Genomic DNA, 25,062 nt, shown 5'->3' with positions numbered 1-25,062 from the left:
CCAACTATAATTGGGATTTTGTAACGAAAAGATTTTAGTGCATGGTAACATATGATTAAAGGTTCATTTAAGATATTCCTTATTACTGATTGAGTGGCTATGGCATGCTATGCTAGGTGTTAACCATGGTCTATGAGATGCCTAAAATGATTTAGAGAAATCATTTATTGTAAGAAAGAGTTCTAATAATATTAAGAGTTAATATCATTTCTCATTGCCAATTAATAATGAGCCTAGTAAGTCACATATATAAACAAGTTAATCACCAAGTAAAATATGATTTAATTGATTAATTAAAGAGTTTAATTATGTCACACCTTACCCCTCTGTAAGGCATAACATGATCCCGTAGTATACTTAATGAATTACCGAACTTCGCCCACCGATAACCTATTAAATATGCTACAAGGGATTTTAAAAAAATTTTACTTCTTTTGAAGGTGGCGAGCACTTTTGGTAGGAATTAAAAACTTTTATTGAAGTTAAACCACATATCAAATTTTCAATCAATTAAAGTTTTCGTAAATTTTATAAAAATTTCGGCAGAGTGTCATCTGTAATTGGAAAAAATCAGTTCTTCAAAACCTATGAAAACACTCCCAATAGTTTCATTTCTCAACCCCAATTGCCAATATATTCTCAAATCAATACAATTCAACCAAATTTCAATTCAAAATTCACAACTCAAAATTTTTTTATTCAAAATAATTCGATAAACTCATAAACATTCCATTAAATTAAATTTATATACACAAGTCTTAATTTACAAAAGGAAAATAAAAAATAATAATATTACAAACTTTAATGTACAACTGCTCATCTAACTACTTAGATACATATGAACAAAAGATTATTTACATCAAGTTAAATTTATAAGGGTATAAATAAATACCCATACAAAAATCTTCAAACTGTGCTCCCCTATTACTGGAGCAGCTCACTCTGCTGCTACGCCCTTTTCCCTATCTGCGATAGCAAAATTAAGCTATCATTGAGTAAATTTTACTCAGTAGTGTATAATAAAATTTTGAAAAAACTGAACATAAATCATTTATTGTCAAATCATAATTTAAACATTACACAATCACATTTCACAATTTTCAAATCACATTTATAACAAATCACAATTTAAATATTTCATAATTTTGAAAGCTCAATATAACACAAATTTAATCAAATAATTTAATAAACACAGTGTTGCCAATCAATAACACAACTTAGGCCATGACACAAAATTTTTGAACATGCCGTGTTGTACACCAGGACAAGATAAACTCACTCCACTAATCAAAATCAATGAGGGAGGTGGCTAGCTAGCTAATGAGTACTCATCCAAACTCACCTCAGACTGGCAAGCCAGAGAGGGAGGAATAAAATCAAAAATCAAACTCAACTCCACTAATGGAGGAGGAACATAATAAGGGACTGTCATGCCAAGTGTGAATAAAAAACAATTTCAAATCACAATATTTAAATATTTCATACAAATTACAAATCATATTTTATCTCAAAATTTTCATTTACAAAGTAGGTAACACAATAATTTCTAAATAAAATTCCCAAAGCAAAAACAATTAAAAACTATTCATATTACATACTAAATCAAATTTCAATAAGAAATACTTAAATAAGTTTATTGTGCACAAACCTCATAATTAGTCTTTCCTTATTCACTCATGTCGATTCCTTTCCTCGGAAGACCCTTTTTTCACTGAAGCACACAATTAAGATGTTTCAATATTTATCCAAATTATGTTTAACCAAAATTTTAACAATTGAAATTTACATTTAAACTTTACTTATATACTCTCATAAATTGAGTTCTTTGTGTTCTTGATTATGGTGGTTACTATTCATTTGACCATTGGGTCAAAATGTTGACTTTTCCATAATAATTAGGTATATCAATTCTCATTACACCCACATACCACATTTTGAGTGCCTAATTTGTTAGTCTTAGTTGCCATTTCAATTTCTAAATCTCATAAGAGAAAATTCAATTTTTTAGTTTTGGTCTCCTATTTTGTACTATTCCATTGGTCTAGTTATTGTGGAAATTTGACTAAGTGTTCTTCATCAAAGTTGTTTCTTATTGTCTTATCTTTAATTCTCTTTTTGAATCACTCCATTTGGAGTTTTGTAGCCTAAGATATGAGAATTTTTCTAAGGCTGGCCGGATTGGTATTACCCAGAATTTCTGGGCACTTTATTGGTTCTGGTAGTTTTAAATAACTAACTTTGGGTGGCAAAATGACTTAGTTATGGGCAGAATTTGGGTTGATGTTCTCCATAAAAGTTGTAGTTCTATGTCATACATTTCCAATGCCACAAAAATCAAGTAATTTGGACATGTCTAGCCCAAGTTATGGCCAAATGAACAAACACTATTTATTTAGTTATTTTGGTACAGTGGCAGTGCACAATACCCGGGTTTGACCTAATTGTTCACTATCTAAATATCATTTTCTGGGCATGGTTTCTAAATAAAAATTGTGTCTTTATGTGTCTAATTTCATTCTCAATTGGTTTCACTCTAATTGGGTTAGCAGAATTTCAGTTTTGATCTCTCAAAGGGACCTAGGTCAAACTGCCAGATTGGGATCCCTAACCAATCCAAATTATATTGAGTTTCTACCAATTCAACCACATCACAAATGACTCCAAATGACCAATTCAAACCTCAATTAGGTTCCCTTACATCAATTACAAATTTTCTCTAAATTTTTCCCCAAACCCTAAGTGCCAAGAACCCTAATTATGTAATTCATGCAACTAATGAGATTAAAGTGCATAATCTTAATCTACATACCTAATTCAACTTCCCTATCACTTTAATTCTATCAAATTCAAATAATTTTAGTCCCCCTTAATGCTGGCCGAAATTCACTACTAGTCCCCCATAATAGTTTGTTTACATTTTCACTTTAATTCTAAGTTAAATTAACTAGAAACATAGGAATTCAATTAAAAATTTCAAGTTTCATCACTAACCTTTCTTTGATTAAAACTTCTTCACTTTCTTCTCTTTTCTTCCTTTCTTTTCTTCTTTAATCTCCTTTTCTATGGTGAATTATAAGTTTTTGAGAGTTTAGGGTTGGAATTTATGGGACAAAACCAAGTTATTCAAGCTTAAAAAGCTTGTTAATGGAGGAAAACCATGGAAAAAGAGGGACTTGGGGTTTTGGCCGACTGGTTGGGGAAGAAAGAGTGAAAAAAATTTTTTATTTTCTTTTTTTATGTGTATTTAAGTTAATTTTTGACTTGGTCAAAAATTTGGGAAAATAAATTTAATTTTGAGATCATATGTGATGTCATTCAAGTGATGCAATAATTTAATTTTTCATTCTTTTTCTTTTTTCTTTATTTTTTCATTCTTCTTTAATTTTATTCTATATTCCAAAATTTTCATTTCTCTGATTTTATTGGACAATTAGGTCAGGAGTCACCTCTAGGGGTGAATTGACCAATTTGCCCTTCGCCGGTTTGATCCGGTTTGTAAATAATTCGGTGTTTCTTCCGGAGTCCTGATCTAATTATTTGACCTACTTATCAACTTTTTTCTGTGATTTTCTCTTTTCCACTAGATTCGCAATAGTCCTTAGGACAGCAGTGTCACAATTTCTCATTCAAAATTAGGGTTATGACTGACCTCGCTGTCACTTCCTGGGAAGGTCACCCAACGCTGTGACCCTCGGCTCATTTAACTTTTTATGCTTTATATTTCTTACTTAGACTTAACTATCTGATAATTACTATTTATTTTCATTTAGGGCTTTTCTAGGTGTCTTAAACATAGTTCTAATCCTTTTAATTATCTGGACCGACACCAATCACCGGAACAGTGAAATATACACAGCTATGCATATAGGGGTATTACAAATTAATTAATTAAATATGTTTGGTTTGTAATGAGATTGCAAAGTTCCTAGCTTGACTTGAAACCAAATATTTGAAGAGTTTAAATATAAATCAAGTGGTGAAATTAATTAATGGAGATTAATTAATTAATTAATTAATTTATATGTGATATAAATTAATTTAAGGGAGATGATACAATTTTGAGTTGAAAATTACATACAAGGGCAAAATGATATTTTTCACATGGTGACACGTGACACTCATATGATTGAGCCACTTGTCTTCCGATGATGGAAAACCATTTATTGATGATTTAATTAAAGCTTGACACTTGGCTTAATTGGATTAAGTCAAACAAAAGCAAGATTAGATCTTATGGTGACAAGTGGCATGGCATTTAAGCATTTTTGTCTTATGTATATAAATGAAGAAAGAAGAAGAAGACTTCATCTTCTTCCTTTTCTTCTAAGTGGACGACACACTAGCTCTCTCTCCATCTCTTATTTTTCTTCCACTGATAGCTAAGAGAAAGCTTTGTTTTCTCTTGAATCAAAATACTAGAAAGAGTTTCTAGTGCACCCACATCCATTAACCCTCACCAAAGCAAACCCATCTCATTTAAGTGGTTGGCAAATTTCAAAAGAGGTTTTGGGGTTGCAAATGGTGTCTTGGAAAAGCTTGTGGTGGACAAGCTAGATGGGCAACATTTAGAGCCCTAGGAGCACCCAAAGGGAGTAAGAAGGATTGATTCTGCGCCTTGGAGGTTAGTTGAATTTCAATCCCTCTTTTAATTAGGGTTTAATGAATTAATTGTTAATTCACAATCTTAGATGGCAAATGAACTCCTAATGTATATCAAAAGTGTGTTTTGGTATGCTAGAGGGCATTAGAAATTGGTTAGGTACATAATTCATTTGTATGCAAGCATGTAACCCTAGACAAAATTTTGAATACCAACCTTCTAATGGCCCTAAATCTACACTTCCTACCTTCATCGGAGAGTCCTCACTGAGTCCATACCCTACGGACCTTTGACCTATTTATTTTCTATTTTGTAGGTCTACACCCACATAGAATTTCCTTGGACCGCATCAGTAGCATCGTCTGTGGGTAACGATACAAAAAGTTGTGTCTCTTCCTCTTTATTTTTGCCGAAAAACAAGCTCGGCCACATTTCTATTTTTTACATTCAAAGCTCAAAAGGGAAGAACGAGCCAAACATGTGGATGACTTGTGGTTTGCAATAACCCAATCAAGAAAACTTTTATTGTCCTTCAAACAAACTTTAGAAAAGCACAGAGGTAATTGATTCAAATTCACATACTATGTATATGTTTTACACCTTTATGAATGTTCAAATTAGAAGATCGAATCTGAAAATTACTTTTGGCCAATATAATTTTATTTTAATGTTGTTTGGTTGTGAACCCATACATGTAAGTGGACAAACTTTATAATTTCATTTTGAGCCAAGGTTTTGTAAAGACAAGATCAAGCAACTCATGATCGCTAGACTCATTTTTATAGTCTAGGTAGGCGAGACTAATTACAGCTTTGAGTAGTTCTCTTTCAGCATAAGGAAAAAGAAACCTCATAATTAAATTACTAGATATTACTAAAAAGCTGCAATGTTATTTTCTTTTATTTACAAAAATGACATCAAGTTTTGCACATGTTTTTCTTTTTTATATAATATTATGAGTATTGCCACCACATGCATGATTAAGAAAAGGTTCTTGATTTTTACAATTTATTAAAAATGCCAACTATTTTTACTGCATAAGATTTATTAAAATCTCCAAAGGTGCTATCATCTATTTCATGATAGAATGAGTTTGGATTTAAATTCACGTGTCATTAAGTCATATATCAAAAGGAATTTTGATTTTGTTGTTAAATTATAAGGCCTGTGACTTTGATTAGTCACATGAGTGCCACTTATTGTGGCTATTTCATTGTTAACATTTATAAAGAGCCACCAATTAGTGGCTAGGTAAATGAATGCATTTTGAATATATTTTGATTTTAATAACATTATGTCATTAATTACAACAATTGCCACAATCTTTTCAGCCAGAACCTGGATTACACAGTGTACATATGCATGATAGATGCTCTTTTTTAAGTAAAAGATCCATACTTAAAGATAAATAATATATTTTTAAGTAATAGAGCTTTGGCCTAGCTACAAGATCCATACTTAAAGATGTTTTCAGCCAGAACCTGGATTACACAGTGTACATATGCATGATACATGCTCTTTTTTTTTTTAATTAATAAATGTCACTATTTACTGCTTGACAGAAGTTCCATGATTCTAAAATAGGAATTTTCCCCAATATTTGTCTATATTACATGAATTCAATATTTTCAATTTATTGAAATTAATTTTAAATTTTATTTTTTGAAAAAATCAATATTTATAAAGTATGAATTGATTTTAGAAATTAATTTCCAAAATCAATGAAGGGCAACTATACAAGTCTAATTGGATTAAATTATATATTGCATTATTATTTAAATAGCAAAATTGTGGACATCTTAATCTATCTTAAAATTTATTTCTATAAATACATGTGCCAATATTGCCCTTGTTCTTATATTTGAAGTTTACTTATCATGCTCCAAGTTTTGGCCTTTAATTAAATTCATCTAATAAATACACATGCATCAAAATACTGCAACTAAAGTATGGCACATCATTTTCATGTCTTCCTTGAATTTGAAGCCTTTATAATCAGTTAAAAACCAGTATACAGATCTTTTTGACATAAACAATATGCACTTGATATATTTTATTATTTAATGAGAAATGTCAAATAAATTTATCGCTTGAATTATATGTGACTATTTTCACAAAAATGTTTGGACAATCATTATTTTTGCAAATAATTTCAAAAAAGCCAATAGCTCTAAGTCTATAATTCGCTATTATCAAGATTATCAAGGCAACAATCTACCAAGCTAAAAATAAACTGAGGGTGCTTAGTCCATCCATGACGATAGTCTGCCAGACTAAATAAACTGAGGGTGCTTAGCCCATCCACAGCGATAGTACGCCAAGCTAAATAAAATGAGAATGCTTAGCCTATCCATGACGATAGTACGCTAGGCTAAATAAACTGAGACCCATCTACGACTATGGTTCACTAGACTAAATAAACTGAGAGTGCTTAGCCCATCCACGGCGATTGTCTACCAAGCTAAATAAAATAAAGGATGCTTAGCCTATCCACAGGCCAGATTAAATAAAATAAGAATACTTATCCCATCCATGGTAATAGTCCACTAGGCTAAAATAAAGGGTGCTTAGTTCATCCATGGCAATAGTCTGCTAGGCTAAATAAAATAAAGGTACTTAAGCCATCTACAATGATAGTCCACTAAAGCAAATGTGCTTACTCTTTCTAAAATGATAGCCCACCAAGTAGGCAAATTAAAGGTGCAAGTCTACTTAAGGAATAATATGCTAAACTAAGCAAATCGAAGGTGCAAATCCACCTAAGGTGAAAATTTTACTATTATAAAGTTTATCAAGATGATAGTCTGCACTCAAAAAAAAAAAATAATTAGGGCAATGACCGAAGTTTCGACATTTAAATGAACCTAAAGATTCGTACTTGAAGGGGGACTAATGATATAACTTTTCAAAATATATATAATTAATCTAGTAACTCAGGTTTTTGAATAATCATGAGCCTAATGATATTTAATGGTTCAACTATAAGATTCATTTAGTTTGTTTAACCACTATAAAATTCACTCAATAAAAGGAAAGAATCTTTATTAAAGATAACGAATATTGATAGGACTGTCAAATATAATAATCCTTATAATTATGCATTATAAATAGAAATAAATTCCTATAATTATGCTAGCTAATAACATTTAAATAATTACATAGTTGACTTACCATAACCATTTATTGTCTATATTCTATATAAAGAGATCAAATCATTTATGGAAGTATGTTCTTTCTCACTATTAATCTAATGCACTATTTTCTGATATCACCTCTAACTTGAGCGTCGGAGCGCTCTTACCGGGTTCATACCTCTGACCTATTTATTTTCCGTTTTGCAGGTCTATACCCACATGGAATTTCTGTGGACCGCATCACGTAATAAGAGACATTATCTAATCAAACTCTACCTTCATGGGGAGTCTCTAAATGATCATGAAGAAGAAATTTCAGTCATCATCGCCTTCTGCATATGCCAAGGAAAAACAAGCATACGGCAACCCATTTCAGAATGCTTCTGCACAGGAATGGCTAAGCAACTTCAAAAGAATTAGAACATGAGTTATAAGTTAAAAAAACTCAAATACTTTGTGGAATTTTCCAAAGGTAGAGAACCCATTTTTAGCTAATTAATCACATCTAATCATTAAGCACAATAGATTAAAGTTTTGCCTTGGCGTTTCTTGAAACAGACTGCAAATTAAGCAAATCCTCCTCTCGATCATCCTCCAACATATTTACCAAAACAAATCTAATCATGTCACTTAATTAAGAGCATTTGATGTAATGATCACCTGGATCATCTCCTCTTTTATACATAAATGATGTGATTAATTAGTATCTAATAAAAAACAAGTAAATGATAAAACAATGGGGGCAATGTCCATGGAAGAGCAAAACCCTAAAAGGAAATATAAATCCAAACCCAATTATTTTAATAAGTTAATAAAACAATAATTGAGTGTAAACACAGTCTCAGAGGAAAAATTTTAAAATAAAATCATTGTATGTGTAATAATAAATAATTGATTACTTAAATCTTATCATAATAAACGATTATAATATACCCGACGTACATACAACATTGTACTTACTAATAATGCTATATATATTTTGATGATGCTTTAAAAACATTAAGGTTAATTATTATTTATTCCATCGATAATATCAAAACTAATGATTTAGTTCTCATATTTTCATAAATCTATGATTTAGTCCCTCAAATGATTTTGTAAGCTATCTCGTTTCCCTCTTCATTTTTGTCAATTTAACATACAATCAAGAGACTAAAAGGTGGTCAATGAACGATAAAATTATTAATAATAATAAAAATTCTTTAGACACAAAAATGTTTATAATAGTTAAATGTTAAAGACAAAAGCGTTCATCATTAATAGCAAAAATTGAGATGAAGAGACAAAAATATAAGATAGAATCAAAATTTAAGAATATATACTTTCATTTATTTTCTAAAATGTAGGGAATAAGTGTAAACTATGACATGACGTACGGACTAATAATAATTTTCCTTCGTACGGACTAAAAATAATAATTTTCCTAAAATATTATCATATATTAATAGCAGACTCTAGTTAAGTTATGTGGTGCAAAGCAATAGGACGTGCCAGAGTATATAGGGATGGATGGTAGATAGCACAAGCTTTTTAGAAAAATAGCATCATATTATATATGAATTATTAAACTTGGATGGTACAAAGGATGGACTGTTAAAAACACACATATGTATTTGCACAGAGAAAAAGGTCTGCTGCTAGGGTTTATATTTGTGAGATCTGTAACTCAGTGATTGAGGAATATTTGAAGGCATTGAAAAGAAAATCAACTTGAGCCAAGAAGTTGCAACAATAGGAAATAAAATATGAATTATATACTAAGGAATGACATCACATTTCTGATGAAAACATCATTGGTACATGTCTCATTTTTTTGTCTGCGAATCTCTGCTAACCGACACAGTACTAGAATATTTCTTCAATTTCTATCTCTTCAGAAGAATGAAAAGCTTACATAACATCTTATCAAAGAACAAGAAACTATATATCAAAGAATATTATATAGCAAGATAGTAATAATTTTAATTGATCTAGCTATATATATATATTCTATAAAATTTAATCAAAAAACCTGAAATTTTCCTTTGGTATTTAAGTTCATAGCAAGTGTAAAACTATGGTATTTTATGAAGAAGCTTGATTTAGAAAATATATAAGAGCATACCTTTGGGGATCTTATCGTATTTCCGCATGGAAAAGCTTGGTGTGAGGAATGAAGCCTGGTCCGAGATCAATCTATGAAATTATCAAGTATTTATTTCCAAGATCAAGAGTGAAAAAAAATGGAAAAGGACATGAACATAAATGTAAAATTTTCAAGCTCTCTCTCTCTCTCTCTAGAGGCACACACATAGAAAGAGAAGAAAGAAAGAAAAGAATCTTGAATCAACTTTTTATCAGAAGCCCTCCCTTCTTCAATCTCTCTCACAGACATACACAGAGAGAGGAGAGAAGAGGAGAGGATTTTGAAACTTTACAAGAAAAATCTTCCTTCTTCAATCTCTCTGTTCATGCAACAACTAATTAAACCAACACTAAGACTCAAAATTAAACTCAATCCCCATCTTGAAACAAAAGAAAACAGACCAAAACCAAACAGGAAAGGAGAAACAAGGATCTTGGATCAAACTTCATTCCAAACACCCCTTTTCCTTCTTCCAAGGATTCTTGAGGTAGAGCTAGCTGGCTACCTCTTTATTCTCATGATTCAACAATCAAAACCCATCAAGCAAGGCTGCAAAGTACTCAAGTTTTCAAATGATATATATCAAAGTATAGGTGAGACAAAGGGAGTAAATGGAGGGAAGAGAAAAGATAAACAAAGAGATAAATGAGGAAAAGCACATGATAGACAGGTCATTTTAAGAGTAAAATAATGAAAAGGCTGGTAGGTTTTGGAGGGATAATGTTGTCTTCTTCTAAGGCTTTATTAGAAGTGCCTTTGGAGGCTTTTACAGTCTCTCTCTATGGAAAAAAAAAAAAAAAAAGTAGCTTTAGCACTGAAAATAACGAGGACGACCAAAGAGAAGTATGAGAGAGAGGGGGCCTAGTCCTCCACAATGACTATTTTATTTTCTTATATGACTGACTATATAGTATATTATGCTTATTTTCTTGGTGGTCTCTCAAGATTCAAGAAAAAGCCTCAACAAGAATGAAGTATCTCTCTTCATCATGGAAGAAAAAAAGTAAAATAAAAAAATAAAAAAAGAAAAGGGTCACCCACCGCCCAGATCAAAGCATGATATCAGCACTCATTCTTCTGTAAAAACATGTACATCTAGAAGAGAGAGAGAGAATAGTACCTAGCAACCAATACATGGCAAAAATATTACTATTCCAGGAATCCCAATAGCATGTATAATCAATTAGATCACAATTCCGATCCCTCTTTTAGTCTATGTATTGGCTTTGCGAGCGACGGGTCCAAATCACCGCCATAGATGTGCACATATATCCATTAATTAATATATTAATAACTTGCACATTTTCATGTACACCTTTAATTTGAAAAAGGCTTCTTTAATTCAGTGTTATGATGTACTGTATTGCCCAGGATGTCAATTCCAAGTGAAATTTACCAAATGAAACTCTTCTTTCATCTCTAGAATTTTTATGCCGACTTTTGTTTTAAATAAAGAAATGACATTCTGCAATTGAAGATTGACACCTGTTCCATGAGTATGATTGAAGGTTGTCTTATAATATGAACCAGCATAATTATTAGGTACCTTATATGATTTTAAATGGCTTTAATTCTTCATGTAATATGGAAAAGTCTCATACATGAAACTCATTTTTATTTTAAATCATTAAGAGAGATCCTTAATACAATTCCTAAACATGAAATATCTATATTAAACAAGATTAGTCTTAATATAATCAGAAAAGGAAATGCTCAAAATTAAGAAGATGGAACAGATCAATAAGGAAAACTTCAACATGTAATTTTCTTGGGGCAGGAGAAAAGAGAAAAAAAAAATCCCTTTTGGTTTTGAGAGAACATCCTTATTCAAGATTTGGTTTAAGGTGCTTGTTGCTAGCCACCCTTAATTGTATTCTAATCCCTCTTAGACAGTGAGTTTTAATTTGCATTATTGTCTAATTATGCCTTAATCCCAGTAAGGTAAGCCAACTTAAATTTAGGATGGTTGCGTTTGAGTTTAATTTGCTTGAATTGATGAACTCCAGCAGAACTTGCTTGTGTTCAGACAAACATTAAGCTTATAGCTTGTTCATGTGTTTAACTAATGTTGTTAATTATTCAACTATATATATATATATATATATATATATATATATATATGATTTTTATATTTATATATAAATCACTGCCGTGGGGTGTTATAAAAGTTATTAGTCTTGAATAATATAATTCAAAATATAATTTTTTTTTTTAAGATAGGATGAAGGTGAATGATTTTGGACCTTGATACATAAAACCTTAAAAAACATATTTTTAATTTATTAGAATTTGATTTGTATTTAGTTGCAATTATTTACATTTAAATTAGATGCATGGTGTTCGTGGCTGGGTTTCTTTGTCTAATAGCTTGCCGTTAAAGCAACATAAGGATCTAATCTGTATTAGAAAGTTTTGCATACTAATTAACGGCTGGCTTAATCAACTGCAATTAATCACAAGATTATATGAGCCTTTCATCATAAATCCCATGAGAAGATCACATCAATTCCAACTCATTGAGTAAATTATCCTCCAAAAGAACTAAAGAAGTAATCTTCATGGAGTGATCACATCAAGGCATTGTTCATGTTATACTTCCTCTCAAGTACTCAACCTTTTCTTCCTTTAAGGGTCCACTGCCCTTCCAATCCATCTTTTCTTTTTCTTTTCTATCTTTGCTTACACACATGTATCCTTTCAATATGAGAATGCAAAAGAAGGCAAGGAGATCTCAATGTTCACATGATTCTTGACTGACCATGTCCCCCTTTTTTAGCCCAAAGGTAGTGAACTTCATTGGCTATTTGTCTTTGGCATCTAGTCATTGCCCTGGGTAATCCCCACTTGGAGACGAGCATGATTACTTTTTTTCTTTGTGGGTCCAACAACACTTTGCTTCTAGAACACGTGTACACCTTCCACATATTCTACATTACCCACAAAATCCTTTTGATGATTTCTTTTCTTTGTTTTTGTCAAATTTCCGAGTGGGTTCACACACCACCCAGCAAAATCAATCTTTTCTTCTAATTACCTACTTGATGAAAATGAAATAAATTTAGCAAATATGTTAAGGCATATGAATATTAGAATTTAACATTAATTGGGGATGTATCCATTTGAGCAAACCAAACAGTCAAGAAAATGCATTTAGAGACTGTTGAAATCAAGATTTTTAGCAGTCTATCTCGAGCATTGAATCTTGAAAATGCAATCAGAGCCGTTGCATTTGCATGCACTTCGATCAGGAATTTTAAGCTTTATTATCTTTTTAAGTTATACCAACTGAATGGACATCTTTATATCTAAAACAAATTAATGGCCGATGAGAAATTACTACTACTAACATTAAAAGAACCAAATTTACAAGATCATCTGTACATTGAAATTCACTGTTATGAACTGGAAAAAGGAGCACTAACGATGAGGAACCTCTTTCTGAGTATCAAGCGGTAGCTCTTTGTTAAGTTGGGTTCTTCACAACCTTGACACTAGTGTAGAACCTCTTCAAGTCCTTCATAGCCTTCTCCTCAATCTGAATTGAACGAATCGATGAGGGTGTGCATATCTCAGGTTTGAACCAGCGGTTCAACCCTGGAGAATCTGATGGTGATCCTTGGCTGGATACAATTGAGAATCCAGCTGTTCTTGCCTTCGGACTATGGGAACTATTCTGCTGCTGTTTCCCCTGCTAAGAGACGAGCAAAAAAGATCACAAAGTATAAGTTTTGCAGATTCGGTGGAACAAAGGAATATTAACTTGGTAATGCCAAGCAATGATTTGTCCAATACAAAAGTTTTGACTTTGACATGACATCCTCCAAATACAGAAATCACTTATCCCACATAAATATCAAGCTGAGAAATAATCATCAACTCCAATATCCTTGATACTGTTTAAAGCATGAATATCCTTAACATTGCATTTTCAGGATACGAAAAAAATTATTATATGCCCATAATAAATTAAGTAAAAAGGAAAAAGCCAATATATGAAAAAAAACAGGAAAAAAGTCTCTTTATATACGTGCTGCATTTGGATGTCTCTAAGAGATGTCCGAGAAAGAAGAGGAGTTCCAGAAGCCCAAGGAGGTGTGCTTCTTTCTGCATCAGGTGCCTGAGATGTGCGTGATGATATCACAGGTATTGGTTTTGAAGGCAAGAAGGAACTCAACAGAATTTTCCCATCACTTTTAACATCAGAATGATCTTCCACTTGATCTTTATTCTTTGTTGATTGGTTCCCCTTGGTTTTGCTCTGTTCGTCCTGAATTTCACGAAGTGAAGCAAATCCCTTTGAAACCTTAGCCCCACCCCATGCAGGACCCTCACTTCTTGGTGTTTGTGGAGGGGGAGCAACATCTTTGGGGGTGTCATCAAGAGCACCACTCAAAAACATGGAAAGCCCACCCTTGCGGTTTTTCTTCTTGGATATTGAAGGAGATGAACCCTTACTTTTTGGAGAGTCAGAACTGTCTTTCTTCTGAACAAAGAAAGGAAGCTCTTTGGAGGATTGGCTCCCCACACCTCCCTCAAAAATGTTTTCTTCCTCCTATCAGAAGTGAAATTTAAACAATTCAATAAATTTCATTAAAACCTAAAGTAAACCCAATGTTAACTCCATGTTTTCCCTTAATTTGGGGAAGTTAATAAGACTTACTAGCATGTGACAACTGAACAAATATAATCTATTATGACCCCATTTATTTGGTCCTAGTTTGTCCCAAGAAGGGAAATATAGAGGCAATAAGACCAAAACTTTGACATTGAATCAAATAATAGATGTTTAATTGAAGCAACAAAAGAGGTGAGGGGAAGGAAAATCATATGATTCTGACCATACTCAAAAATATAACTTGTCAATTTACTCTCTTGAGGATGAATATCGCATATGATATTAGTCAGAGAGGGAGCATTACGGGATTGTATTTCCAAACAATGATCATGAATGTTCACAAAAGGGAGTTATCATCTCTAAGAGGCATATAGGAAAGCAATGACAAGCTAATTTTGGGTAGGGTCAACATAACCACAGTTATACAGCTAATAACTAAAAAACTAAGCTGCAAAATCCACTCAGCATTGATTTCTTTTGTTAGGGGTGGGGATCGCTTTATTAAATTGATTCAAACCTGTCTCAGAAAAGACACTCTCATTCTAAAACTTGAGCTAGCCCTATAATTCCTTCAGAGCACTCCCAAGATAGGTATGTCCCACAAAAACAATCACTTATCCCTATATTTATTTCCAAAAAAAAAAAAGAAGACATCAAGAATAGTGCGATTAACATTTTGTTGACAGGGAAAAGAAATTTTATCTATAATTTTAGCAACTTTACCTTGTTCATTGAAACTTGAGAGATCCCAACATCCAATGAGTCCTTCACAAGGTTTGATTCTACATCAGCTCTGCCAACGACAGGAACTGTTTCCCATTGTGCTGCCTTTTGTTTACTCTTTCTTCTTTGCTTTCTTGATACCTCAGCCTTTTTATTCCCTTTTACATCTGATAAAACTGCAACTGATGCTTTTGCCTGCACTTTCTCAACCGGAAGACCAAGCTCAGCAAGTGAACTTTCAAGAGCTAACCTTGTTTGAAGCTTTGCAAGTTGTTGGTCATCAAGAAGATGCCCAGTAGATTGTTTCATTTCAAGCATCTCAATTTGCTGCAACTTCTTTCGCAATGCACGGACTTTTTTCGAGATGCCTCGATTAGGATCATCTTTGGGTTGAAGAAAGAATTCTGATCTTTCATTTCCAATCTTCAAGGTGGATTTGTTGTTGTGGTTATCACGAGTCCTTGGAACATCATATTCACTATCCTCTTCTTCACTGTTGATGACTAAAGGAAAAGTAGCTGTTGGAGTTGGAAGCCTGCGGTAACTCCAAGGTTCAGATGACCTTAGGTCTAACAGATTTTCAAGATTAGCTAGAATTTCTGGCGAAGCACTTGCAAAAGCATGAGATGAAACTGTCAGAATATAATCAAGGTTGTGAACAACAATGTCCTGCAAACAATAAGTCAAATGGACATCAAGTTATGGAATTTTATTTAATGAAACAAGGCATAATCACAAGTCAGTACAATTTGGAGCACATGATTTAAAATTTCAAGGATCCTTTCAAAAATCAGGGTCATCATAAAAAGTACCTGACAATGCTTCCTCAGATCTTCAGCTTCAAGTGAATCAGCAATTTCAAGCATCTGTATAGCATTTCGGGGCTCAACTAGACTTTCTGCGGCCACTTTTTCACAAAGAGATTTTAAGCTTGGTAAAGGCCTTTGTGCACAATCATCCTTTTCTACAGCAGATGACATGTGATTAGACTCCACATCATTATACATAAAATCTTCATCAAGATCTTCCACTTCATCCCCAACTTGCAATTTCTGGTTCTCAAGACTATCAATCACATTAGGAGGATAGGTAGGATGATATAGAGAACCAACAATCAATAGATGTGTTTCACCTACTGAAACTGAAGTAGCCCTTTTTACACCGTGTAACCGAGTGACAGCTGGCAGGTTATCCTCACCTTTTTTCCCATCCCACATATAAACATCACCTGTAACTGTGGCCACAGCACTCCAGTACTTCCCCACAGAAATGCTCACTACTTTTTTTGCACACAATGAATATAGCTACAGAAAGGGAAAAAGTGTAATTTCACTTATTATTTCACACAAAGAAGATAGCTAGCCAAAAAAAAAAAAGGATGACATTTCAATATTTCATTTATGAGGAGTAAAAATAGAGATACCAAGTTCTTTTAAATAAACCTGTTGGCATCTAAGATCAGGATCTGCAGACAACCAATAAAATACTGCACCATCATCTGTAAGAGCCAAGCTGTGAACCATCCCTGCAGCTATAGAAGCCACATGAAGCCGTTCCATGCGATGGAACTTCAAAGGGCAGCTACCACTTTTCTTCAAATTTCTAGCTATCACAACACGTCTTGGTGTAACAAGTCGATGACCCCACGTGTACACCTGCCACCACACAGAGTATATATAAGATTTCACAGCTAAATGGCAACATCATATTAATGAATCAAAGCCCAGGCAACAATAATAACCAGACAGCAATAATGTAGCATTTGGCTCCATTAAGGAATAGAAAGATGAAGTACAGTAATGATGCAATTTAGAAAGAATTACCTCTCCATCAGCTCCTACTACAATTGTGTGATATTTTGCAGCCGCAACTCCTGTAAAAACCTTGCCCTTCAAATACTCAACCACTCTTGGATTGTAATTAGATGCTGAGTTGGAGGTGCCATATCCAAGTTGACCCTCTCTGTTGTAGCCCCATGTGAAGACTTCACCAGAATCAGAAACTACAGCCGTGTGTTTGTTTGCTGCAGCAACAGAGATGATCCTTGACCTAAGCAAACTCACTCTACGAGGTGTGGGCTGAGTGTCCACAATGTAGCCAAGCTGACCCTCTGTAGAACACCATATCAAGAGGTAAAGTCAACTCAACTAAGCTTTAAACCCAAACTAGTTGGGTTTGCATATAAAAAAGGTAAATTCTTCAGAAATTGTAAGGGCTCGAAAAATATCAACAGGAAAGGCAAATGTTGCATGTTGCCTTGAAATTTTGTACTTGAAAGACACAAACATATAGTTACAGGTAACTAATATCCTTATTCCATTCAATGAAATGGACACATAGAGCTGAACTTGAAAATCAGATATCAATTATGTGGCAAATGTTGTCATGTATGCTTCAAAAGAAATTTATTTTTACCTCTATTGGATCCCCAGGTAAAAACTTCGCCACTCTCAGCAGCAAGAACAGTATGATGTTTGGCAGCTGCAATTGCCTTCACCCGGCGGGACCCTAAACCAGAAGTCACCTGTCGGGGAGTAATAACTGCAGCTTGACCACTGAAAAGAATAAAATAAAATCACCATTCACCAGATTGATTGTTTTCATAATTTTTTACAGAAACAACCTAGAAGAAAAAAAACATGAAGTGATGATGCCATTTGCACAAGTGGGACATACAGGAGCTTATATTTTTTCAGCACTAAAACTGGACGAAAAATGGGAATCTATTCCATCTGTATCACACTAATTTGTGATCATAGAATTGATGGTGATAAAAACAGAAACAGAAGAGTCCACAAATTTCAATACTGCATCCAAAACAACAATATACGAAATGAAATTACAAAAATGATCAAATTTAATACCGACAGCACAGAATGAAATACGTAAGGGAGGGAAGCTAAAACTTTAAAAAAGTTGAAATATGATATATCATTCACATATATGTGGATAACCAATAACGTATAAAAACTTATGCTAATTACCTGTGGATATCAAAATCAGGATGCCCAAGGCGCCCCCCCCTTCCAAATCCCCAGGAGTAGACCTCCCCACGTGCACTAACTGCTACACTATGGAACTTCGCAGCCGAGACCAATTTAATAAAAGAACCATGAAGTGCATCAACTTTGCAAGGTAGCCTTTGTAAGTGAGCATTTCCAGTTCCCAATTGATAATTGGCACCACTTCCCCAGCTAAACACCTCAGTAGCCACTAAAGACATAAACAACAATTCAAAGTTATTAGTTATCCCTAAATACTGATCACATTAACAATTTGCAAAAACAATAGGATCCTCATTTATCATGTAAAAACATGGATGTAGAAACCTGAATCATGTCCATCTCCAATGGCCTGCAATACAGGCCCAGACAGGAGATCAACAGGCGTACAGGATTTAGAGTCCTCCACAGTAATACAAGCACCAGACTGAAGCAGGATACTTGCCACTGCAAGATGACCAAAATGCAAAGCCCTGTGAAGGCTAGTCCATCCTGATTCTCCATCCTGAAATAAAAAATGTTAAGGTCTATTAAAGGAGGATAAGACATAGTCTCAGCAAATATAAAATAAGAATGGCACCAGATCTGATTTCAGCATTATAATCCTTGAAGGCAACACTTTTATATCACTCACAATTTAAAATCATATTCTTCAAGACAGAAAATAATGTCGAAAGTGGTGGCACACACACACAACACCAGGCATTATGGGAATCACACAACACCAGGTATTATGGAAACAGATAATCACAGACAGATTCTACTTGCGTTTCTAGTCCTACTAACAAAAGAACCCTATGTAGATCTGCAGCCTGAAGGATGGCAACTACACATGCATAATACCACTCATCAGAAATCTCCAAATTCAACACATTTTAGGCTTGAAACTCCACAATACACAGATGTTAACATCATGCCATTCAAACTGACACCACCATACATGAAGTTTTATGCACACTGAGCATAAACAGAGAGCAAAATAAATATCTTATCCCAAGAAACCTCATATAACACAAAATCTTGATAATCCAATCAACTACTTATAGAGGACTAAAATTGTCAGGGTTGAAGCCTTATTAACTATTAAAAGGTGAGGGAAAGGGAGTGTCTCACTTTAATATCAGATCAAATGTCCTTGACAACCAAATTCTTATATGAACCAGCATGTTATGACATACCCAATATTTTGCAATTGGCAAACAGTGAAATAAAATGGCAGGACCAAATGCTCAAGAACATACCCAAAATTAACGAATTGGCTCAGAGAATGTTGCTTGGCAAAGATCATTAAAGAAATTTTTGCCATGAAAAATGAGGAATTACAAAGCCAATTAAATTTCTCTCTGGCTCAATACACCCAAATCTCAATAATACTCAAAAGCGCCCTCGAATGAATTATTTTGTGAGGTCAATGGTGGGCTCCAGCCTCGGTTCCCCGCAGTATGGAGCAAAATAAATATTGTATTTTCTACTTATGGAGGTAGTATTGTGAGATATTCGGGAAATACACTTAGGTTAAAGTTTGTGAATTTTGTGTGATTGTATTTTGCTCTTGTCTTACCCGTGGACATAGGACCTTACAATTGAACCACATAAAATCTTGTTAAAAAAAGTTCATTCTTCTTCTCTTCTCTATATTGTAATTGTGCGATTGTGTGTGTGTCTTAGATTTGTATGCCTGTTATAACAATATATATAGCTAGCGATCTCTACTCGATTTTGAAGTCTTAAAGACTTAAACTCCCAGTCATTGCACACTTGGCCTCCAAGTTCTTCCACCAACTTCCCAATAAAAAAACTTGACCATCAGTAAATCATTTTCTTTTTCTTTTTAAACCAAAAAAGAAAGAAAATCAGCATTATCGGAAAGGTACCCCACTTGCCCCAATTTACGAATCCCAACAAATTTAAACATTGACTTAAATTATTCAAGTCCAAACCCCTTAGGACATCTCTTAGATATTATAAACACCTCAACTAAAAAACAAAAGTATCCAAAACAAAAACTTTTTAAAAAATAATGTATCCTAAAAGGACTAAACATATTGATTTCATACATTGAAAATATCACATCCCTTGTATCATTATCTTAAATAGTCATTTCAACAGCAAAAATGTTTACACTAGATAATCCTGCAAATATGATGGCAAAGCTTAATGCCATACTCAACTTCAAGTTTTGCTTGTTTATCAAATGAAATAAAGTAACTCATTTTGCAGACTTGTTTAATGAATGAGCTAAGCTTGAACTAGCTAATGTGCAGCTTGACCCAACTCATTTACAGCCTCAACTGAGCATTGAACAAGACAACAAGTAATTCCATGAACTGTTATTTTTCATAGTTACAATTTTCTCTTCACATGTGGAAGTGCAAGTTAAGCCAAATGACGCAAGTTTCTTCAATACTCTTGAATTATTCCTATTTTATATCCCAAACCTATTTGACAATTGAGGCAGTTCTGTTTCTGTCATAACACAATTCAAGTGGAATGTATCTTCTATTAATGTCAAATCAGTTGTAACTTGTAAAATGAAACTTTTTATCACCTTATCCAATGCCTAGGCCTCTCCAACCACTAGCTCACTCCTATTGGATTCATAGGCCTGTCACATAGTAGTTTAAGTTTCAGGTTGGATGCTGTAAGATGTCCAGAATTCATGGCATAGATTCAAACATGAAGACAAGTTTTAGCACTTAACTAAGCAAGGAAAATATTCTGCCACTTAGTTTGACAGCTTCCATAGATCCTCAATAACATATCCAGTCATTTTAAAGCTAAGAAAAACAGAAACCTGACTTCAATGAGGCAAGACATTTATCAATTCAAAAGATCCTTTATAGGTTAAGAGCAAGGTAAAAGTCCAAAAATGATGTCAAATATTTCATTGAATAAACAAGAACAATTCATTGAATCGTTAAGCATGGTCCTCTTCAAGAACAAACTATTACAAATTACGGTAGATTCCCAAAAAGAGATATTTCAACAAATCCAATTTGCCAAAAATTTTCTTTATGAAACTTCAAGATGATATTTACCTTGAATTTAATGAAAATGCACTCCCCCAGTTTCATCTCTCTTTTGTATAATCCATTCACCTTCAACAACCATTAGTTACCTGGAAGCTAAATTTGCATTACACTTAATAAGGTTCCAATTAACTTGTAAACTAAAATACTCTCCCTTATGCAAGAGTCCAAGATTAAATAACACAATGACAAGCAGAATACCTAAAACAAAGATCAACACTAGTAACAAATACATTCCCTTACAGATGCATGCCACTGCTTAAAAGACTAATCATTGTCATGTAAAAAAACTAAAAGTGGACTGTCAGACAAGTGAAGGAAGATCATTAGATTCATTTTTCATTTATTAACTTTCAATTGATGTGATTTTTATTGCATTGAAATATTAAAGAAACCACTAGTAAATCTTAGTCATTCAGGTAAGGGACGATAAAAATCATTGATCATCCATATGAGAATTTGAGTAGAAAGATCAGGGAAAAGGAGATATCTATCACATTGTGTGTGTGTGTCTGTGCGCATCTCTGTGTGTGTAACTTGAAAATATACAAACAAATTAAGGGATAAGAAAATTAACACACCTTAGCATCAGGGTCAGCACCAGCTATGAGAAGCCTCCTAATGATGGGAATGTGGTTCCTCCAAGTTGCAATATGAAGAGGAGTCAGGCCAAATTTGTTCCTTGAATTAATGTTTCCTCCTTGCTTCTTAAGTAGTGCCAATGCTACATCTACATCTGCCAGGGACCCTTCTCGCACAATAAGCCAAAGATCTTTGTTGGAACCACCAGGTGAAAATTTCCAAGCCTGAACTTGAATATTGTGCTTTTGTCCTTGAGGAGAAACTAGCATCTCCATATTCTATGTATTTGATAAATGATATAAACTACTCAAGTTCTACAAACTAGTTGCTTATATCTGTGCCTACTAGATACTGCTTAACAGTATATAATATATGCCTCAGCACAAAATTTCAAGAGCCAAACACAAAGTCTTCATAAGAAGTTGCTGAAACCCAATCAACTATAGCCCTTAGACAGGTTGATTTTTTTCCTTGTCCATGTTATAATTGGTTTTCCAATCTAGCCAAGAACAGAATCGAGGAGAGTTCCATCTTAACAAACTGCTACAACACCATCATCAACCCCATCTGCATCATAAACACAAACCAGCTCCAAAAGCCATTCACAAACGCCCATCAAAATTCATCAACAATAGAGAAATCTTTGATAACCAAGCTTAGCAAGACCCTGCTTTAAAAATTCTTCTGTAAGTAAAACATGCCAGCTGGAGGACAATTAATTGAAGTGAAATGAACAGAATAGGAAACAAACCAGTACATCAACCAAGACAACTAAAAAGCATCTAAGAAAAATGTGAGAAATAGTTAAATTCGTTATACTAAAAAGAGGGGAGGGCAGGCCCTCAGTTACAACCATCAGTTAAAAAGAAAGGAAGAGAAATCCTAAATGAAATACCACATTATAAGATTTCTGTGACACCAAACACCATTAAAAAAATCCACCACCGCAAATAAGTATGTATTCAGGAAAATAACCGTTACTTGGTGCATAAAGATGACATAATGCTAGTGACTAAAATGGTCAGAAAACAGCTTCGATAAAATTAGAGCAGAATAGGAATATTTAACACAAATCAATCAAATGCATCAATGCAATAACAAAAGCTTTTGCCTTTGTAGCAAAGTCACAGCAATTCATAAACACAACATTATATAGATGGTAATTTATTTAGTTTGTCTTTTATTGGCAAAGAAGAGATGAAACTAGAGTCATTGCTGGATTCAAATTTTATCATAAAATTAAATTCTAAATAAAATGTCCAATGCCAATGATAAAAAAACACGATCCCGAATGCTTTTGAGAATGTCTGGGTAATGCTGTGGAAAAGAAAATGAATCCCAAAAATGTCATTGAAATGAATAATCACTACAAAATTACAGAATCAAAACAACCAATGGACTACGATTAATCCCAACTTAAGCATATGAGAAAGAAAAGCATAATAATCTAAAAAATCTGCATTTTTTGAGACCTAATTTCAAACTTACTTAAAAAATGCCAAATTCTTACTCAAATTACACTCAATCAACCAAAAAATGCGCGCTTGACAGCAAATTAAGTATCATCACCGTCAAAGACATTACATCAAGCATTAACACTTAACACCTAGATGCAATAACAAATGCATTTAATAAAATATACCCACCAACCAAAGCTACAAATTTGAATACAAAACAACAAAAATTATAACCAAAAACAACGATATTAGACCTCGCCAACCTAACACACACACATACACCAAAAAAAAAAAAAAAAGCAACAATTGCCCATTTGTGAATTCCACCCCACTCCCACAACCCCAAAAAAAAAAAAAAAAAATGAAAAAAAAAAACAGAAAAGAAGAACCAACCAAAAGATAAAGAGGATGAATTGAACCACACCCAAAATTTACACATAGAAACAACAAATTTTTTTTTAAGAAAATAGCAGTGAAATTGAAGAAATCATAATCACCTCGAAAGAACTTGTACCTGAGAGACTCACAAAACACACAAGTGAGAGAGAACAACAGATAGGAGCTATTGATTTCTGTTACAAAAAAGAATGGAACCAGGGAATATACCGAACCGGACCAAAGGCACCAGGGAGAGAAAGGAATCGGCTCGTCAGATGAAGGGGCATTATGGGAATTTCATAAAATTTTGTAGACAAAAATGCCCTTCATGTTTGACAGATTGACGCGCACGAGAGTTGGGTCTGATTCTGAAGTCCAGAGTCGTCTTCGGCCACGTCAGGTAAAAGTTCTCTCTGTTTTGACACGTGTCATGACTATTGGTGGACATTATGCGAGCAGGTAGAAACGGAGTCAAATGGACGAGGTTATTTTCGCCGTTACGGGAAGCTCTCCTTCTCCTTTGGTCGTTGCCGTGTCATTGTCAATCTCCAAATGTCGGACATTAGTAATATGAAATTACTATTTTGCCCCTACCCTTGATTTTCATTATAATTTTAATTTTTTTAAATATCTTTTTAACACGAGGTGATTTGGAAGGTAATTTTTTAATAATATTTCCTCTTTTATTGATTAAGTATTTGCTTGCCATAAATTTTAAATTTTGTAATTTTAAAAATAATTTTAAAATCACTAGATAAACTTTTACTATTTTAAAAACAAGAAAATCAACTCTCATAACTTGAAAGATCCAAGAAAAACAGCTCTTCCAAAATACTTCCATATTGTTTTTAAAATTATATTTAAAAAAACAACTTTTTTATTTAGTTGAAGTTCAATGAACAGATAAAATTTAATGAGTTATACAATTATAAACATTTCTTTCATTTTTTATTATAAAATTAAATAATTTTAAAATAAATTTATAAAAAATATTATTTAATTTTCATATTTTAATAAAATTAACTATTTAATTTTTATATTTTAAAAATATACTATTTAATTTATATATTTTATTTTCGTTAAACTGTTTAATTTATCTGTCAATTTTTTAATAGTGAATATTAAATAAATTATTATTTAATTTATTTATTTTAATAAAATTAATTAATTAATATTTTATTAATCAGTTTCTGAATTTGGTTACATTGAATATTTATCTCATAATTATTTTTATATACTCTAATCCTCTCTCCATTATTCTCTCTTCTTTATTTCTCTCTTAGCATCTTTATTTTTCTCCATGCCCATACTCTTCATTTTTTTTATATTTTTATTTTTGTTAAAAATGATACAAGTTGTATGCATAAAAAAGTTAATAAATTTATCTAAATCTTTAAGTAATTAAGGATAATTATTT

The 25,062-nt window shown here is 33.0% G+C and overlaps 1 protein-coding gene and 1 long non-coding RNA gene across 10 annotated transcripts; both read right to left on the bottom strand.

Moving 5' to 3' along the window:
- Positions 1-663: 663 nt before the first annotated feature.
- LOC110668953 (uncharacterized) lies at positions 664-10,827 on the bottom strand. 5 transcript variants are annotated; one of them, XR_002497605.2, is made up of 4 exons: positions 9,839-10,827; positions 8,011-8,139; positions 1,649-1,711; positions 664-966 (listed from the first exon to the last, which is right to left on the bottom strand). It is a non-coding gene; the product is annotated as an uncharacterized LOC110668953 (long non-coding RNA). The 5 variants fall into 5 exon arrangements; XR_002497604.2 differs by having other exon boundaries at positions 8,011-8,117; XR_002497603.2 differs by having other exon boundaries at positions 8,011-8,131; positions 9,839-10,826.
- A 2,351-nt stretch (positions 10,828-13,178) lies between these two features.
- On the bottom strand, positions 13,179-23,927 carry LOC110668927 (uncharacterized). Of its 5 annotated transcripts, none has more exons than XM_021830334.2 (11): positions 23,782-23,927; positions 21,810-22,477; positions 18,527-18,704; positions 18,182-18,410; positions 17,613-17,752; positions 17,021-17,307; positions 16,640-16,852; positions 16,010-16,501; positions 15,198-15,866; positions 13,887-14,411; positions 13,179-13,550 (listed from the first exon to the last, which is right to left on the bottom strand). In XM_021830334.2, the coding sequence occupies exons 2-11, from the start codon at positions 22,083-22,085 to the stop codon at positions 13,323-13,325; spliced, it is 3,237 nt and encodes a 1,078-aa protein (XP_021686026.2). In that variant the 5' UTR covers positions 22,086-22,477; positions 23,782-23,927; the 3' UTR covers positions 13,179-13,322. The 5 variants fall into 5 exon arrangements, with proteins under 5 accessions (XP_021686026.2, XP_021686028.2, XP_021686027.2 ...); XM_021830336.2 differs by having other exon boundaries at positions 13,179-13,547; XM_021830335.2 differs by having other exon boundaries at positions 23,765-23,902.
- Between the last annotated feature and the right edge of the window lie 1,135 nt (positions 23,928-25,062).

The sequence above is a fragment of the Hevea brasiliensis genome, chromosome 5 (assembly GCF_030052815.1).
Source record: "Hevea brasiliensis isolate MT/VB/25A 57/8 chromosome 5, ASM3005281v1, whole genome shotgun sequence".
Lineage (NCBI taxonomy): Eukaryota > Viridiplantae > Streptophyta > Magnoliopsida > Malpighiales > Euphorbiaceae > Hevea > Hevea brasiliensis.
Note: the sequence above shows the minus strand (reverse complement) of the source record. Positions and strands in the feature narration are given on the sequence as shown.

Coding starts and splice junctions, on each gene's coding strand:
- LOC110668927 (XM_021830334.2), bottom strand. CDS start 22,085: ATGGAGATGCTAGTTTCTCCTCAAGGACAAAAGCACAATATTCAAGTT. Junction 17,308..17,612: donor TACCTGGGGATCCAATAGAG/GTAAAAATAAAT, acceptor GGTGTTCTACAG/AGGGTCAGCTTGGCTACATT. Junction 16,502..16,639: donor CTGATCTTAGATGCCAACAG/GTTTATTTAAAA, acceptor CCCTTTCTGTAG/CTATATTCATTGTGTGCAAA.